The sequence below is a fragment of the Macaca mulatta genome, chromosome 17 (assembly GCF_049350105.2).
Source record: "Macaca mulatta isolate MMU2019108-1 chromosome 17, T2T-MMU8v2.0, whole genome shotgun sequence".
Lineage (NCBI taxonomy): Eukaryota > Metazoa > Chordata > Mammalia > Primates > Cercopithecidae > Macaca > Macaca mulatta.
In genome coordinates, this window is record NC_133422.1 from 1,065,962 (window position 1) to 1,084,766 (window position 18,805).

The 18,805-nt window shown below is 38.1% G+C and overlaps 1 protein-coding gene across 7 annotated transcripts in view; it reads left to right on the forward strand.

The window, feature by feature from the left end:
• Positions 1-18,805, forward strand: part of XPO4 (exportin 4) — a 105,065-nt gene that overhangs the window by 26,531 nt on the left and 59,729 nt on the right. For 5 of the 7 annotated variants that reach the window (XR_013407626.1, XR_003724310.2, XM_015120707.3 and 2 more), the window contains 3 exons: positions 1,754-1,892; positions 14,220-14,336; positions 15,054-15,207. Coding sequence is in view for 5 of the 7 variants with exons in the window: in XM_015120707.3 (XP_014976193.1) it covers positions 1,754-1,892; positions 14,220-14,336; positions 15,054-15,207 (410 nt within the window). In the remaining 2 variants the exon portion in view is untranslated. The remainder of the gene's footprint in view (positions 1-1,753; positions 1,893-14,219; positions 14,337-15,053; positions 15,208-18,805) is intronic. The other 2 variants (XM_015120709.3, XM_015120710.3) reach the window with 1 other exon arrangement.

The window sequence follows — 18,805 nt, forward strand, 5'->3', positions numbered from 1 at the left end:
CTCTATCTTCTGACCTCGTGATCCACCCACCTTGGCCTCCCAAAGTGCTGGGATTACAGGCGTGAGCCACCGTGCCTGGCCTTCTGATTTGATTTTTAAATGGAGTGAATAATAGTAGTATTATCATGAGGATTAGATGTGTTAATACTTGTGAAACTAGTTCATATAAATTCTTGCATATAGTAAGCATTCAATAAATGGTAGCTATTATTCATTCTCCTAAAAATTTTAATTCTTGCCAATAGAGATATTTGAAACTATCTTTGTGTATGTTTGTAGTCATGGTCTTCAGCTTTATGTATGTTTTCTAGTAGTAGTCAGTGCCTATGAAACTATTCTGTCCTCTTAAAAGTACAGAAATTCCCTTTGGCCAACTAATATTCTTACGCATAGTAGGATCTCTGCATTTATTTGCTTAATGAATGAAAGATGAATGGTTCAAGTGTATGTTTTGAAGGAATGTTTTTTCACTTCAGTCTTGACGATAGGGAGACATGTTTATTCATCTGTATAAATATCTAATAAATGCATGTTATGCAGCAGGCAGTGTGCTTTGCATATGCTAGTGTGCATAGAATGGGCAGCTGATCTGGGAGCTAGTGAACCAGTAGTAACAGATATGTCATGTCACGTGAGGGTGCCGTGGGAACCCTGAGTGATAACTTTCTGGAGAAAGTGACATCACAATCTTGGGAGAGGGAATAGAAGTTCAGAGGCCTGGAAGTGCACGAGTGTGGAGTGAGGAAGTGAAAGGTCAGTATGTCTGCAGGTGTGAGTGTGTGTGGAAGGACAGACGTCAAGGAGAGGAGCAGCCACCAGTGGCTGTAGGTGGGTGTCCAAACTGGGACACTTTGGAGAGTGAAATAAAGAACTATTAATAATTATTTGGGGCAACAGTTAAATTGAGGCTGTCCCAGGAAAGCTAGAATGGTTCCCACTGCTTATAAGCCATGTTAAGGGGTTTGAGTTTATTCCAGGGGCACATGGTGGCTCTATCTTTGTGGGATTCTAGAGGCTAGATTATCAAGTTTGAGAGTATGTTTTCTGATCCTTATCATTCAGAAAAGATTGTGAAAAGTCAATTAAGTTTCTGTGCCCTTGTGGTCAAATGGGCTTGGTAAAATGCCTCCACTTGAGACGGGTGCTTCTGTCATCACATGAAGGAACAGAACCTGGATATGAACGTTTTGAATGTGTGTGTTTTACAATTTTATGTTTCCATAATGATGTATCTTGGATAGCTAGTATGTTGCCTTTAAACGTTAAAGGGAAATGGGATTTAGGATAGATTAGTGGTTGTAGATGTAGGTTAGATCAGAATTTATCTCCAAACTAGTGGAATCTTAATCTTAGTGATTTTTTTTCCCTACAAATATTTAACAGGGAGCTGACTTACATCTGTTGAATGCTTCCTGGAGAAAATAACGCTTGTATAGTGCTTAGTATGTACTGGGCACAGCTCTAGGAACATTTAACCCTTATAATAACACTAGCAGTGTTATTCTCATTTTACAGATGAGAAAACCAAGGCCCTGAGTGCTAACTGTCTTGCCCAGGGTCATACAGCCCGTCCACAATGGAGCCTGGGATTGAACCCAGGCCTCCTGGCTTTGGAGTCTGTACATAACCATTTGGCTCTGCTACTCTCACATGTAAGCAATGTTATTAGTAGCTACAGGCATAGAGAGAATTTTGGAAGTATTCTTGTATTAGATTTAGGTAAATTTTTCATAATGATTTTTATGTTTTACAGCCTTCAAAAGTATGTTCGGGAACAGATTCTACTAGCAGTAGCAGTAATTGTAAAAAGAGGATCATTAGATAAATCAATTGACTGCAAAAGCATTTTTCATGAAGTCAGCCAGTTGATTAGTAGTGGCAATCCCACTGTGGTAAGTGTGCTGTTTGTATTTATAAATATTAACAATTTATATTTTCTGTTACACGAATAGCATTATAGCAAGAGTAATGGATATCTACATAAACAAAAAAGTGAAAAAGCTATCAGTCAAGCAATTTTCATTTGTTCAGGTTTTCTTCTAGTCTTTTTTTTTTTTTTTTTTTTTTTTGAGACAGAGTTTTGCTCTTGTTGTCCAGGCTGGAGTGCAATGGCTCAATCTTGGCTCATGGCAACCTCTGCCTCCTGGGTTCAAGCAGTTCTCCTGTCTCAGCCTCCAGAGTAGCTGGGATTACAGGCATGTGCCACCACGCCTGGCTAATTTTGTATTTTTAGTAGAGACAGGGTTTCTCCACGTTGGTCAGGCTGGTCTCAAATTCCCGACCTGAGGTGGTCTGCCCGCCTTGGCCTCCCAAAGTGCTGGTATTACAGGTGTGAGCCACCGCGCCTGGCCTAGTCTTTTTAAATATATGTACATAATATAAATGTGGTGTACTTTGCTTTTTTGTTTGGTTCTGTATTTTCCATGTTGCCATAAATATTCATAATCATGATTTTAATTGTTATAAAATATTATAAGCTAATATGCCATAATATCGTTAACCATTTCTATTGAACTTTGTTTTGCCATTTCTAATAAACCTTTGATAGCTACTAGTGATTACAGAAGTGTTTGAATAAAATAGAAAATATCTGACATAACAAAAATAATTAAAAGTTGCTGTCCTAATAGGCCATTGGACTTTAGCAGTTACTGTCAACTGAACAAATTAGGGATCACTGTTCTTGGCTGAATTACTTTGGGAAGCCTGTTCCCCCACCCTCTCCACTCTCCTGTCCACCTTTTAGAGAGCTGGGGTTGTGCCTGGAGAGTGGCTTTTTGGTTGTAATCACTCTGAGGCAGGAGGAGCTGTGGTTGTTGTTAATGATTAGCTGTGATTCTTGGTTTAACCTATCAGCTTTTATCACCTGAATGATATTTCACTCATATAGAATTGAGATTGGTAATACTTGGCCGTTCTGAGTCTCGGATATTAAATCTTTAAGTGTTTTGGGTAGCTTATTACCTTAACATATTTTTAAACCATTTTAAAGATATCTATGTGAGGCTATATGCCATATGACTGTTTGTTAATTCCTTTTGTCTTCAGTGGCCCCTCAGTTAGTGGATGTGATTTTTACCGTGTAGTTGACGCTTTGAGGTTGAGATGTAGTGGTGCATTTTAGGAGGGCCACATACATTGTCCCGTGCTTTCCACAATATCTTGGATCTCTTTTCTCCTGCCTTTGTGTCCACCACTTTTCACTGCACACAGCTATGCACTCACCTCATAGTCCCAGCCATCTGCTTCCACTCTGCTTAGGACCGCAGACTGATACCCCAGGAGTCTAGAGCCACGGAATCTGTAAGCAAGCTGGTCAGGACTTTGGAACTTACTATGTATGTCCTAAGTGTTTTTTGTTTTCCTTAGAAATTCATCAGTGGTCATGTGTTTGTTCTTTTTTTTCCCTTAACTTTATTGAGAAGTAATTTACATGCATTACTATGTCTAAAATGCACGCCTCGTTAAGTTGTGACAGTTGTGTGTACCAGTAAACTCCTACCATAGTCAAGATACAGAACATTTTTATTTACATCTTGATTTTTTATTGTGTGATGTTACGTTTTATGCCATTTTTGTGGCAAATTTCCTCAAGAGTAGTGCTGTCTAGTAGAACTTACTGTGTTGAAAGAAGTGTTGGATGTCTGTGCTCCCTAATATGTACCCGCTACGCTGGCCACTTGCGGCAGTTGGTCATGTGAAATGTGGCTAGGGTGACTGAAGAACTGAATTTTCTAATTTTTTAAATTTTAATTTAAATTCAAATAGCCACACGTAGTTAGTGACAGACATACTGGATGGTGTCGTTCTACAGACTGATAATCTAATTTTATGGCCCTTTTACTTAATCTTAGTATTGTGAAATTTAGTTTTTTGTATAAAACTAATACATTTGAAAGTATATATGTTTGAATCTTTACATTCTATAAGTCATTTTGATTTTGTTTTATGAAGTGGGACTATTTCTTGAAAGTAATCACCTAAGAAGAGTTCATATTAAATTTTTGAGGTGAAAATTATGGGGAGCTCCTTTTTTTTAAATTTAAGAGACAGGGTGTGATGCAGTGGTGCATAGCTCACTGCAGCCTCAGTGTCCTGGGCTCAACCAGTCCTCCCACCTCCCATCTCAGCCTCTCGTAGCTGGGATTAAGGTACAGGCTACTTACTGTACCTGGGTAGGAAGCTTTGTTTTTTTTTTGAGATGGGGTCTCACTTGCTCTGTTGCACAGGCTGTGCAGTGCAGTGTTACGATCACAGCTCACTGCAGCCCCGAAGTCATGGGCTCAGGCTTCCCACCTTAGTCTCCTGAGTAGCTGGGACTATAGGCACAAGCCACCACTCCTGGCTAATTTTAAACATTTTTTTGTAGAGACAAGGTTTCACTGTGTTGCCCAGGCTGGTCTTGAACTCCTGGGCTCAAGTGATTCTCTCGCCTCAGCCTTCCAAAATGCTGGGATTACAGATAGGAGCCACCGTGCCTGGCCATGGGAAGCTATGTAGTGTAAATTGTGGTAGTAGACATAGTCTCCATTTCTGATCAACGTGTTGTGAGCTTTAGATAAATCAGTTGACTGTAAAAGCATTTTTCATGAAGTCAGCCAGTTGATAAGTAGTGGTAATCCCACTGTGGTTAAGTGTGCTATTTGTATTTATAAATCTTAACAATTTATATTTTCTGTTACACAAATAGCATTATAGCAAGAGTAATGGATATCTACATAAAACAAGTGAAAAAGTCATCAGGCAATTTTCATTTGTTTAGGTTTTCTTCTAGTCTTTTTTAATGTATATACATAATACAGATGTGGTGTGCCTTGCTTTCTCATTTGATTCTGTATTTTCCATGTTGCCATAAATATTAATCGTTATTTTAATTGTTATGAAATATTATAATCTAATATACCATAATAGTCAAATATGCCAAATATAATATACCAAATATTATAAGCTTTGTTCATGAGATGCTGATGCTTCAGCAGTACCTACGCGAGTTGTATAATGGTAATCTTGTCATTTCTATGAATTTTGTTAGAATTTGCTTCCACACTAATGGCCATGTGCATTATCCAATGGTGGTCATCATAGATAGCCTGGGGAAAAAGAAGTGGTCGATATACGTAGATAAAACTAGCAGAGAAAAGGTTTGCAACTGAGACTGCTACTTGGAAATATATCTTTACCCCTAATACTCTGAATCAAGTTGCCCTTCATATTTTAGATTTCACATAAGAACATCTTGTTTCATTTTGACCGGCTGCAGTAAAAGAGTCCGGCTCATTGTGATAGACAGGATTTAAACGTGAGGAATTTTTTTTTTTTTTTTTTTTTTTAGACGGAGTCTCGCTCTGCCACCCAGGCTGGAGTGCAGTGGCCGGATCTCAGCTCACTGCAAGCTCCGCCTCCCGGGTTCACGCCATTCTCCTGCCTCAGCCTCCCAAGTAGCTGGGACTACAGGCGCCCGCCACCTCGCCCGGCTAGTTTTTTGTATTTTTTAGTAGAGACGGGGTTTCACCGTGTCAGCCAGGATGGTCTCGATCTCCTGACCTCGTGATCCGCCCGTCTCGGCCTCCCAAAGTGCTGAGATTACAGGCTTGAGCCACCGCGCCCGGCTAAACTTGAGGAATATTACTAGTAACTCTGAGATCTATCTATTTATGACTAATACCTTTCCCTTGTTTGTTTGGTGATCATTCCAGCCAGGGTTTTGGTATTGGGGTAGAATTTATGCGGCCTGCCCTCACCCCCTACAAGTAGCTTGTTAGTACTGGGACGGCACAGGCAAAGGATCAAGAGTTCCTTGCCTCTCTCAGGAATGAGCACATACTTGGGAACTGAGTTCTCTGCTTCCTTTCCCCTTGGGTAATTTGACCCAGCACAAAAACTAGTCCCACTGCAACCTGGCAATTGGATTTTTTTTGAGCCACTGAAATAACTGATCTTCTGAGAATGATTGGAACAGATGTCGCTGTTCAATTAGATAGGATTTTGCTCTCTTCATAGTGTGTACACTTTGAGAATAGTGGATAAATGTAATATTCTCATGAAAGACTCCAAAGATATTTTTAAAGTCAAATTTCTTCCTTTCTTTTTTTTTTTCTTTTGAGACTGGGTCTTGCTCTGTTGCCTAGGTAATGGAGTGCAGCGGTGCAGTCCTGGCTTACTGCAGCCTTGACTTCTGCATGCTCAGATGATTCTTCCACCTCAGCCTCCTGAGGAGCTGGGGCTACAGGTGCACGCCACCCCACTGAGCTATTTTTTTATATTTTTGTAGAGACAGGGTGTTGCTACGTTGCCCAAGCTGGTCTCGAACTTCCAGGCTCAAGCAATCAGCCCGCCTTGGCCTCCCAAAGATCACAGGTGTCAGCCACCATGCCTGGCCTAAAGTCAAATTTTTAATACCAGGGCTGAGAACTACTATAATAGTAGGAAATCAATAGTGGGAAGTAGAATTTAATTTCAGGATTGCAGGATGAAATTTATTTTGGCGACTGTATTAAAAACATTAAATGTGAAAAATATTCTCTGCTTTATATGGCAAGTTAAATGCATACACTGTTCCTATTTGTCCTTGCCTAGTAGCTTGAAACTAGCTCATTAGGAAGGCCTAAAAAATGAAGTTGAGCCGGGCGCGGTGGCTCAAGCCTGTAATCCCAGCACTTTGGGAGGCCGAGACGGGCGGATCACGAGGTCAGGAGATCGAGACCATCCTGGGTAACACCGTGAAACCCCATCTCTACTAAAAATACAAAAACTTAGCCGGGCGAGGTGGCAGGCGCCTGTAGTCCCAGCTACTCGGGAGGCTGAGGCAGGAGAATGGCGTGAACCCGGGAGGCGGAGCTTGCAGTGAGCTGAGATCCGGCCACTGCACTCCAGCCTGGGTGACAGAGCGAGACTCCGTCTCAAAAAAAAAAAAAAAAAAAAATGAAGTTGAGACATTTTCATATATCATCCTCTCTTCTTTTTGGACTGTTAAGAATTTGTAAGTGGTTCAAGAATTTACTTAATATTTTCTTAGTCTCAGACATAAATGACAGTGAACAAGATGATTAAAACCTCTGTAAGAAAGGAGAATGATAACTGATCAGAACATTGATTTAGTATTGGCTAGAAACTTTCTTTATAAAGGTGATTTTTAAGAGAGATTTGAAAAGTAGAGAAAATTAACTGAAGGTTTTCTATAGATGAAGAAAGAGTTGACCTCATGAACCATTAAATTAGGTAACTAATTTTCCCCTCACATCTCTTCTAGAGGGACATTTCCATCGACCGTCGTTGGCCAGAAACTGTCTGTGTGTAGTCTGGCTTTTTCCCCTTCGCTTTTGAAGCGTATTGGTTTCATTTGTTTGTTTTGTTGTTTTAGAAACAGGGCCTCGCTCTCTCGCCTAGGCTGAAGTGCAGTGACATGTTCATAGCTCACTGCTGCCTTGGTCACCTGGGCTCAAGTGATCCTCTCACCTCAGCTTCAGCTGGGATTATTGGTACGTGCCATTGTACCTGGCTAATTTTAAAATTCTTTTGTAAAGGTGAGGTCTCACTATGTTGCCCAGGCTGTCTTGAGCTCCTGACCTCAAGGTGATCCTCCTGTCTCAGCCTTATAGGTGTGATCCACCACGCCCAGCCAAGAATTGATTTTTGATGGTCCATTTCCCTGTACTCATCTCATGTTTGCATTTATACAGGTTTAGAGGCAGTGTACTATAATAGAACACTGATTTTGGATTCACACTTGGGTTTAAATCCCAGCTCTACCATTTATTGCCAACCTAACTTAAATTAACTTCTCTAGGCATTAGTTCACTAATATGTAAAATAAATGTGATAATATTCACTTCTATTCAGCAAGTATTTGTGTTCTCTCCCTAGTAGTCTGTCACTGCTTTCTTCATAGAATCTTGGGAAGTGAACTATAGTAAATCATGTGTTTTTCTCTCCAACAATATTTTAAGTATGGAAAAGCAGAAGAAAATGTTTATGCTATGAGTGAAAACTAATCATTTGTGTGTGGGTTTTTTTTGAGACGGAGTCTCGCTCTGTCACCCAGGCTGGAGTGCATTGGCATGATCTCAGCTCACTACAACCTCCGCCTCCTGGGTTCAAGCGATTCTCATGCCTCAGCCTCCCGAGCAGCTGGGACTACAAGCGCATGCCACTATACCAGGCTAATTTTTATATTTTTAGTAGAGATGGGGTTTTGCCATTTGCGCCAGGCTGGTTTCGAACTCCTTACCTCAAGTGATCTACCCACTTCAGCCTCCCAAAGTGCTGGGATTACAGGTGTGAGCCACCACACTCTGCCAATTTGTGCGTGTTTTTAAAAAATACAGGTAACCAACACATTAGCCTTTCTTTAAATGCTTTCAGAATTTTCTTAAAGACTTGGTTCTCTACAGTTTTATGGAAAGATTATATCTAATTTGTATAAAAAATGATGTATTCTTCGTTAATTCTTGCCTGTATGGTTATTAAATAATATGTTGTTTCAAGCTTGTGGGCAGTTATGATGTTTTCCTTCCATGATTTTAAAGGTTACCATGGTTATTTCGTCTCAGTTTGCAGTAGTGTCAGACCTGCTATCAGTACTAACTTGGGAGGGATATGGAAACTTGCCTTCCTAGGAAAGTAGCAGAATTTTTTTTATTTTAAGTTAAAATTTTAATCTGTATTTAAATATATAATCTGTATTTGTCTTATTTCCTTTGAAAGCGGTAGGCATACGTTAAATCACTTTTAAAGCTGTTTAATTTAGCATTTAAGTATCCTTTCTTCCTCTTTGCCATACTAGAGAGAAGTGGGTGAGAAATTCACGTGTCTACGGCAGCCCCTGGATGTGATAGCCAAGTTAATCTCTCTTATCATAAGTCTCATTGATGTTTGCATAGAAGAGCAGCTGGAAGTCTGCTTTATGTATGGCAACCTTTCATAAAGTTTATTCTTGGTAATAAAGCTCCTGGGGTAAGAGCCAGGCTATTATAAGAGACAAATCCTCTCTCTGAACAAGAGTATTTTATTTTGTCAGCTGGAGTTAGTGTTTGAGTATCTTGAGCTTGTGACAGTAAGCTGGTGAGTGAGGCAAGCTATCTCTGAAGGGCATTTTTTCACTAGCTTGAAATTAATGGCTTTTGCTAGAAATAAATGAGAATACTGCTATATGACTTTCAGTGTGAAGATAAGAGTTACTTAAATTGTTAGCCCGTGAATTAACTTGTGAATTTTCAGTACTTCAATGAAAGAAGACAATTAGACTTTTTTTTATAACCTTGACACCTCATTACATTGGTCTTCTACTTGTTTGACATATTAAAATTTTCTCGTAGAAATGTCTAAATAACCAAAAAATAGGGAACACATCATTTATTTTCCAACTTCTGTTGTGTTAACATGGTGCTGGGCATAGAAATAAACATTGATTCATTAATCCAAATAGCATTTACTGAACATCTGCTATATTGCTTTAATTATCGATACACCTTCAGTTATAGCTCTCTTTTTTAAGTGATGTAACACATTTAGTAATTTTAATTTTGCAGAATGTAGATCATCATCAAGGAATAGAATTTAAAAAAGCCGAAATAGGTGGTTGTTATTTTTTATGATAATGATAAAAAATACAGCTGCTACTTTACCTTCTTGTAACCTGGTGTAATTACATGGTATTTTTAAGCATTATCCAATTTGAGCCTTAGGACAATTACGAAACTTAGGAAGAGCAGAGGGTGGTAGCCCTTATTATAGGTGAGAAAGCTGAGGTCAAGGCACATGAAGGGCTTTGACCACAGTTATTTGAAGAAGGAAATCTTGGACTGTTAGAGCCCAGATTTTCTAACTGATTCAAACAGGATTCTTGTATTGGACTCCTAAGAGAGTCCTGCAGAGTGTTTTTATTTATAATTTATTTTAGATGTAATTTTAATAAATTTTATTTGGTTTCTAACTTGTGAGCAAATGAAAATGATCCATTTAGAAGTACACGTTAGTGGCAGTCAAATTGCCAGCAGCAGTGAATGATAGACAACAACAAAGGATGGTTGAGAAAAGCTATGAAGCAGACATAAATCAACAAGCATTGGGATCTGGCACCACGCTGCCAACGGGTGGAAGGCTCCTTATGTTTTGGTAGCTTCCAAGTAGTCACTTAACTATAATATCATATAATAATTGCCATAGAAATAATTCCTTAAGAAAAATTTATAGGAAGTTTCATTAAAAATATTTGCTTGCTGCATTTACAAAATTAACAGATATTAACTTAATTCTTTATGATCTTAGATAAGTGAAGTATTGTTGTATTAACCTCTTAGAAGTCTTAAGATTTGTATTTTATACTGAGCAAATTCCTGTGAATTTTAGTATGGCAGTCTTTTATCAATCAGTCAGTCAACTTTGATCCGATTTCACTGACATTGATTAGTACAGCTTTTGTTTCTGGCTGTCTGAAGTATCAGAGCCACTGTCTCTGATAGGGAAAAATATCTGGCTCTGACTTTGACAAAGGCCAGAGGGGCAGCACTCGAAGATACTGGTTAGTAGAGGGTGAGTTCGGGGGTGCACTTGGGATGCCCACTGAGACCAGCCGACTGAAGGAGGCAGATAAGAAAATTCTTCAAGGGTAAGAAAAGCTAAAGCTGGTGATCTCCTCTCGGCAGATTTGATGCTTGAATGTTTTTTCTTTCCTCTCTGTCCTGGGAAGAAGCTGTCCTCTGTTCTCCCTTGGGAGTTTTATTTTTGGCTTGCTTCCCTAGCGATCTTCATTACAACACAATGTGAGAGTAACTTCATTTTAAGGGGATTTAATCCATAATTAAATATTGAAAATGAGCAAACATATTTAGAAGTGAGTCCTAGACATTTAGTGATATGTTTAATTCCCCTATGAATAGGGAGAAATACTTTGTTGATATGTGTTGAAGTACTTTGCTCTCTTAATGTATAATCAATGTTTAATTATTCATCATTCTCCAGGAGTCTCTATTCATTTGGCACCTTTGAGCCAGACTAGTGTAGTATGATTAATATTTATGATGGTAATCTCATATTCCTACAGGATTTCCAAATTAAGGAGAGCTTATACTATTTGGTATCTTTTAATGATGAAAATATCCTATTGAGTTTTAGTTCTTTGGAAGCCGATAACTGTAGATACAGTCAAAGCCGGAATATTTGAGTTCTTGCAATACCTCTAACAATGCTGTATGATAATTTATTTTTATGTATTTCTTAAGTCTTTAAATGATGTATTTAAATAGAACACACTTGTTGTTAGATTTTTTTCTTTTTATTTCATAGGTATAAAGTGCAAAAGTAGAATGTAAAACTATATATGGGTTGATATCAATGGTATATAAAAATTTATATCTGTGCACTAAAAAATTAGAAAGCTATCAATGTTACAGTAATAACTCCTGGATGATAGGATTGTAGACAATTTTATTTGTGCTTTTCTATAATTTCTGGTTTTTCTAAGATAGAAGTATATTTTTGTAGGATGAAAAATTATTTTAAAACAAAAGATTCTTATGTGTTCAGGGGGCTAAGTCTATAAGTGCATTTTGTTCTAAATTCTCATCGATTACGAATGTACTTGTTTTTGTGGGTGAAGTTGTACTTCATTAGTGTGGAAGTTGGCTGTTGTGGTGGGACGTGTTCCTTGCTGTAACTAAAAAGCAGTTCCACGCCACGGGGCTCCTTGTTTTGTGTGATGAAGTTGGTAGTTGCAGGAGGAGCTTTAGCAGGGCTTTCACTTGTCGTTGCCCTGCCCCTCTCCTTCACTCATTTGTTTCTCATCTTGACCATAAACCACACGTTATCTTGGGAAATGTTTGTTTCACGTGAAAAAGTAAAGCTTTTGTGAATACATATGCTTGTGATCATTAATTAGAGAGATGTTCCTGAAGACTTGAATATGGTGGTAGTTTCAAAATAAGGCATTTTGTGGTGAATGCAGTAAAACACAATCTGTGGAAAGTCGTAAATTACTTGTGAAAAATTAGTATAGATTATTTATTTGTAAGAATAATAATTTGTTTAATGAGTGCTTCTGGGTTCTTTCAGCTTGCAGGTTTTTATATGTTACGTGTGAATTCTGTTTTTAATAGGTTATCTCATCTGAGAGTCAGAAATTAATTTCTGTTTTTGGTAAGACAAGTTTTCTCAAACATTTAGATGTGTTTATAATGTTTTATTGACTGGAGTCTTAGGATAAGTGGAAAGCTAAGTCTAAATGAAAAAATGCTTTTAGGATCCTAGGATCTTGAGATTCATCATTAGATCATTGTGAATTAACTTTTTTCTCTGAATCTTATTAATTTGATTTAACGTCTACTTTCCCCAAAGCCTAGCTGTGTTTAAAAATCATGTTTATAGTTGATCCTGATGTTATTTAAATGTATCTATCTAATGTTAATTGCTGGCACTATAATCATTACTCATTTTAAAAGAAAATTTTTGAAAACCATTTTGTTAACCACAAAATGAAGGGATTCTACTTTCTGAATGTTTGAGATCCCTTTAAACAGAAAACAACAGAAATATGTGATCAGCTGTTTTTCCTGTGAGAGGCCTCAGTGCCTGGCTTCTTTCTCTCCAAGAGCCTGGGGCCATACATAGGCAGTTAAATGGGTTTCTTGAAGATTTTGGGAGGAGGGGACATTTTTATATTAAGTCATGTATATTTTGAAGTAAAATTACAAAATGTGTGTGTTTATGCCAAACCAGTAGCATTCAGAGAACTTTCATTGTTGCATCTTTGATCACACCCCTGGATTCCCTCGAGAATTTCCGCTTACTTCCAGGTGTGGAAAAGTCTGAGACACTTCCTTCATGTGTGGGGTTTTGTGCCTTTCATAAATATTAGCTGTAATATTAGCTATATGATAAACAAGTCACGCTTGTTTTAGTTGAGATTAAGAGGCAAATAAGAATAAGTTTACTTTTTTTTTTGAGACGGAGTCTCACTCTGTTGCCCAGACTGGAGTGCAGTGGCGCGATCTCGGCTCACTGCGACCTCCACCTCCCAGGTTCAAGCGATACTCCTGCCTTGGCGTCCCAAGTAGCTGAGATGACAAGTGCCTGCCATCATGCCCGGCTGATTTTTTCGTGTTTTCAGTAGAGACGGGGTTTCACCATGTTGGCCAGGCTGGTCTCGAACTCCTGATCTCAGGTGATCGCCTGCCTTGGCCTCCCAAAGTGTTGGGATTACAGACTGAGCCACTGTGTCCAGCCTATGTTTACATTTTTTTAAAGGAAAATTTCTGACATACACAAAATGGACAAATTGTCTATTAGTCACTCATGGAACCATCACTCACCTTCAACAGATATTTCATGCCAATTTTTAGGAATTTAATATCATGAAGTTATTTGCTAAGATTTGCCAAGATAAGTATCTGGAAGGTCAAGGTACTGACATCAGAAGCATTTCTGAACAAAGATGTTGCAGTTGGTGGGGGGGGGTATGACTGTGTTCAGCTGTTGGATGAGCTTGCACAAATAGTATCATCTTGGCTTTAATCTTTCGTTGTTCAGAGGTAGTGTGCATATTTCTGTTTAACTCCTGGAAAGCTGCCAAGATACTTTGTATCCTCTTTCCATCCTTGGTACCTTGACGCTAAATAGTCTGGGAATAAAATCAATGATTTGATATTAAGAGCCTGTTGGATAGAAACAATGAGAAGGAAAAATCTTCATTTTTCTATTTAAAAAATTTTGGGTATTACCTGGCTATAAAATTCTGGACACTATAAAATTTGTTTTACTTTTCATCTATTTGGGAATGCATTTTACAGACACAACAAGGAGTCAAACAAACATGGGTTGAAATCTCAGCTGGCCTTAGATAAGTACTCTGAGTCACTTCCCTCAAATGTAAAATGAGGATATAGATTGTTCTGCGAATTAAACAAAATAATACCTTCAACATTGATTATTTTAAAATACCGTTTGAATTCCACTATTGAATAGGAACAGTGTGTCCTGAGTTCAAGTGTGAGATGGATTTGTATAACAGCATTTGAGGAAGTACTATTAACACTGACTAGACGACTTAGAGAGGAGAGCTAATATTTATTTTGTCGTATCTAATTTTCTGACTGTTATGAGATCTAAAGACGCAGTGGAAGATCTAAAATTAGGGAGAAAATGTTCTGTTATGTTTGAACAAATGCATTGAAACAAAGCATTGAAACCGTAATGCCTCACAATTATTTCTTATCAAACAATTACAGCAAACTCTGGCCTGTTCTATTCTGACTGCACTATTGAGTGAATTTTCAAGTTCGAGTAAAACTAGCAACATTGGATTGAGCATGGAATTCCATGGTAACTGCAAAAGAGTTTTTCAGGTATTGGTAGTTTCGTTCTTGAGTTTTAATTATCGGATCATTCACTTTTTACTCCATCTATTCCTAATGACGTGAGGATATTTTTATGTAGTTGAATGATAGCCTGTACTTCAGGATTTGTTTTTTGATTTCAAAGGACACAGTAAAGTGATAGGTTTGGTGAATGCAGTTGATGGTTTAAAATTACTCGTTTAATTCTAGTCTTAAAAAAAATACTTCTATAAAGATCTTTAGTTTATTATGTATTTCTTATTGTGTTTAGATATAACTAATTCAATTGATGGGACTCTGCTGGCCTTAAAAATAGGTCTGGAAGAATGCCAGAAGGCCATGTATTTCAAACGTTATTGCAGATGGTGCGGGCTCTTTGTCTTGTATGTATTGTTTGGCTCTGGAGTAAAGTTATGTGAAGGCATTGGCTTAAATCCTAGGGCTCTGCACTATAGCAACTGACTCCTCCAGCTCTGCAGAAGTTGTCAGAGACTCTCCTCTCTATGGAAGTAGCATTTATATCCGAGTACACGTATTCCAGCTGGCGTCACTCGAAAGCTACTGCGATGTAAATTACAAGTAGAGGCCTAAAAATGGAACACGTTCTTAAGGAAATTGTGTTTTCCATTGGAAATTTTAAGGTGTTTGTTTGGTTTCATGATTCTAAAAGGGAATACATTTTGAATAAATTTTTCATATAAAATATTTGTGATTTATTGACTATAGGAAGAAGACCTTCGTCAGATCTTCATGTTAACTGTTGAAGTTCTGCAGGAGTTCAGCAGGCGGGAAAACCTCAGTGCTCAGATGTCTTCAGTGTTTCAGCGTTACCTTGCACTCGCCAATCAAGTCTTGAGCTGGAACTTTCTTCCTCCAAATTATATCCTTTTAACAAATTAATAGTTTATCTGTGGTAATTTTCATAGGTGACTTAATTACAGCTTGGAGTCTTTAACCTCTGCAGCTTTTATAAAACATGTTGAAAGAAAATAAGATTTTTTTTAAGAAATAGAATTTAATTTCTTTATCTTACAATGCCAAAAGACAGTGGATACTAGAATAACACTAGAAAATTTAAAAGTTTATTTACTCCTTTGTAGAAGAAGTTTGAATACTGGATACTAGAATGATACTAGAAAATTTAAAAGTTTATTTACTCCTTTGTAGAAGAAGTTAGAATATACAGAAACGTGGTGGATGACGGAGCTATTGCTAATTTAGAATTAGCAATATTCTTAGGGAAGGAAAAGAAAACAGGTAGAAAGTACCTTTTAAGAAACTGAATCATTTTTTCCTTGGACATGTAATTATGTCTGATTTTTTGTTTGACTGACTGTAAGCTAGTTTGGAGTGCAGTGTAGATAATAAGTTAGTAATATGTTTGTTCTTCAAGGGCCTTTACCGGTATAAAAAGATGAGAATTTTGCTTTTCGGAAATTATTCAGAAGTTTAAGTGGGTTGTATTATCAATGCATGTATCTGCTTTTTAAATTAGTTACTTAAAGTAGAGATACTTGTGTTTCATAAACTTTAAGGAACCGCTGTCTCATTTGCGGTGCTAGGATGTCTGCTGCCTGTTGATAATAGTATACAGTGGCTACCCATTTGCTGTGTGAAGTCCGATAGATCTGGATTCAAGCCTCTGCTGATCTTAGGGAAATCTCCTGGGCCTCTCTGAGTCCCAGCTTTTCCAAATGTAAAATGGGGGTGTGGATTGTTGTGTGGATTAAATGAAACTGCATTTAAAACATTCAGGAGTTACTTGCTATTTATTGAGCTCTATAATAGCCCCTTGAATTAAATAGTTCATTATATAACTAGGGGTCTTTTACACTCTTCTTTGTTGATCCAGTACGTCTCTGCAGTATAGGAAATTTAATGTGACCTGTTCTAGATGTCTTTAATCTGGGAGTCTGTTCAGAAGAAAAAGACCGATGATAAGCAGACGGGAAATAGATGTGAAGTCAGATCAGAGATCTAGGGTGGGAGTAATCTTCATTGTAACAGAGCCAAGAGGAGCCACGTTTACATACATAGAAACTCACTAATTATTTGTGGCTGGTAAAATTATGACATTTAAGGAGTGTGGTGGGGTGTAACTCCTTCTTCCTTTTAAACTTAGTCTATTCACGTAGTAGAAAGGCTGTGTCAGATAAAGTGCGTCTGACTCCTTCAACCACGAGTTCCCCAGGTTTCTTTCCCGAAAGCGGTCATGTGAGCTGCTGCGTTGTGGGGCAAAGCTTACAGCAAGGTCAGTCACCGTTTCCTTTTATTCTTATTCTGTAATCATCTTTCTCCTAATAACCAACTTTTGTCTTTAATATATTACCTTAATTCTTTCTGGTTGTCAAGAGGTGCCTAATTGCTTAGGTTTGCTTTTTAAGAAATTTTCCCTTTCAGTGTGTCAATATTTTTGTTCCAGGTTTTTTTTTTTTCTTTCTTTCTTTTTTTTTTAAATAAAGTTGGTAAGGCAGACTTTATTCAGGGGAGCCAATGGTGATAGCTGTGGGGACCACCACAACAGGATCTTGCAGTTGGGGAGAGAGATTGGATTCAACTTCTTGCTCCAGTGTTTTCAGTGGGGAAAGAAAAGATACTGAAAAACCTTGAGACATATTTTAAAAATATCAGTCCATATGGAGCTATCAAAATATTAATTATACATGTAGGGAAAAAAATCAACAAAAGTTACACTGCATATATTTTAAAGTGTCTGTTTTAAGGGAAATACAGTTGGTAGAGAGTGACTATTTCATAAAAAGAAACAGTTCTCTGGGAGTTTGGAAACAAAGCTTGTCTAAAAGTTACACACACACACAATATTTTATAAAGTACTTAGGTAAAGCTTTGGAAAACCTGTCATCTGAAAATGATAAGCAATACTGCAGTGTTGCCAAAGGAAATAATTCCTTGTTTAAAGAAAGTATATCTTGGTTTTCGACTTGAGGATATTTTGCTTCATGGCTTGTAAGTGAGTTCTGGTGTGACCTTTTCATATAGTGCCATTTGTTGGCTGACTGCACTACAGCTAAGTATTCTTTGAGTGGATTAACTTTAAGTGTGGGAGAAAGAACTTGGCAGTGAGATTAAACTAAGCTACAGATTTAGCACTCATTAGGGAAATCAATTTCAAGGAACTCAATTCTGACTAATTTCTAATTTTGTAAATTACCTGGAGATCTACCATTCAATCAGTAAGGAAAGAATGGAATAATTATGCAGCCTTGTACCATGCAGAGGGTCTAAATAATCAAATTTAACTTAGTTTAAAAGTGTTGAATTGATGCCTTTTAAAAGATGGTTTATCTGCTGGATGCGGTGGCTCACTCTTGTAATCCCAGAACTTTGGGAGGTTGAGGTGGGAGGATTGCTTGAGTCTAGGAGTTCGAGACCAGCATGGGCAACATAGCACAACCCTATCTCTACAAAAAAAATACAAATATTAGCTAGATGTGGTGGTGTGTGCCTGTAGTCCCAGCTATTCGGGAGGCTGAGGTAGGAGGATTGCTTGAGCCTGGGCGGTTGAAGCTGCAGTGAGCCATGATCATGCCATTGCACTCACCCTGGGCAACAGAAGAGACCCTGTCTCAACATAAAATAATAAAATAAAAATAAAATAAAATATAAAATAAAATTTGTCTCAAGATAGACAAATAATAAATCGTGGAAAATGTGTGTTTTGATAATTTAGAATGGTGTCATGTTAAATGAGACTGTGAGTAACAATCCCCATTCATAATTTTTTCTAATCTGCTTTCTTTTTTGTATCTTTTTATATTGAGATAATTTTGTTTTTATTTATTTATTTTTGAGACAGAATCTTGCTCTGTCACCTAGGCTGGAGTGCAGTGGCACTATCTTGGTTCACTGCAACCTCTGCCACCTGGGTTCAAGTGATTCTCATGCCTCAGCCATCTGAGTAGGGATTACAGGCATGTAATCCCTACTCAGATGGCTGGGATTACAGGCGTGCACCACCACACCTAGCTTATTTTTGTATTTTTAGTAGAGACGGGTTTTATCATGTTGGCTACGTTGGTCTTGAACTCCTGGCCTCAAGTTGATCCACCCACCTTGGCCTGCCAAAGTGTTGGGATTACAGACAGGAGCCACCGCACCTGGCCCTGACTAATTTTTTTGTTTTAATTTTTGTGGAGATGGAGTCTTGCTGTGTTGGCCAGGCTGGCCTCAAACTCCTCCTTCAGCCTCCTAAAGTGCTGGCATTACAGGCGTGAGCCAACGTGCCCAGCCTCAATAATAGTTTTATTGAGATGTAATTCACACACTATACTATATACCCATTTAAAATGTATAATTCACTGTTTTTTTTTGTTTTGTTTTTTGTTTTTTTTTTTTTGAGACGGAGTCTTGCTCTGTCACCTAGGCTGGAGTGCAATGGCCGGATCTCAGCTCACTGCAAGCTCCGCCTCCCGGGTTCACGCCATTCTCCTGCCTCAGCCTCCCGAGTAGCTGGGACT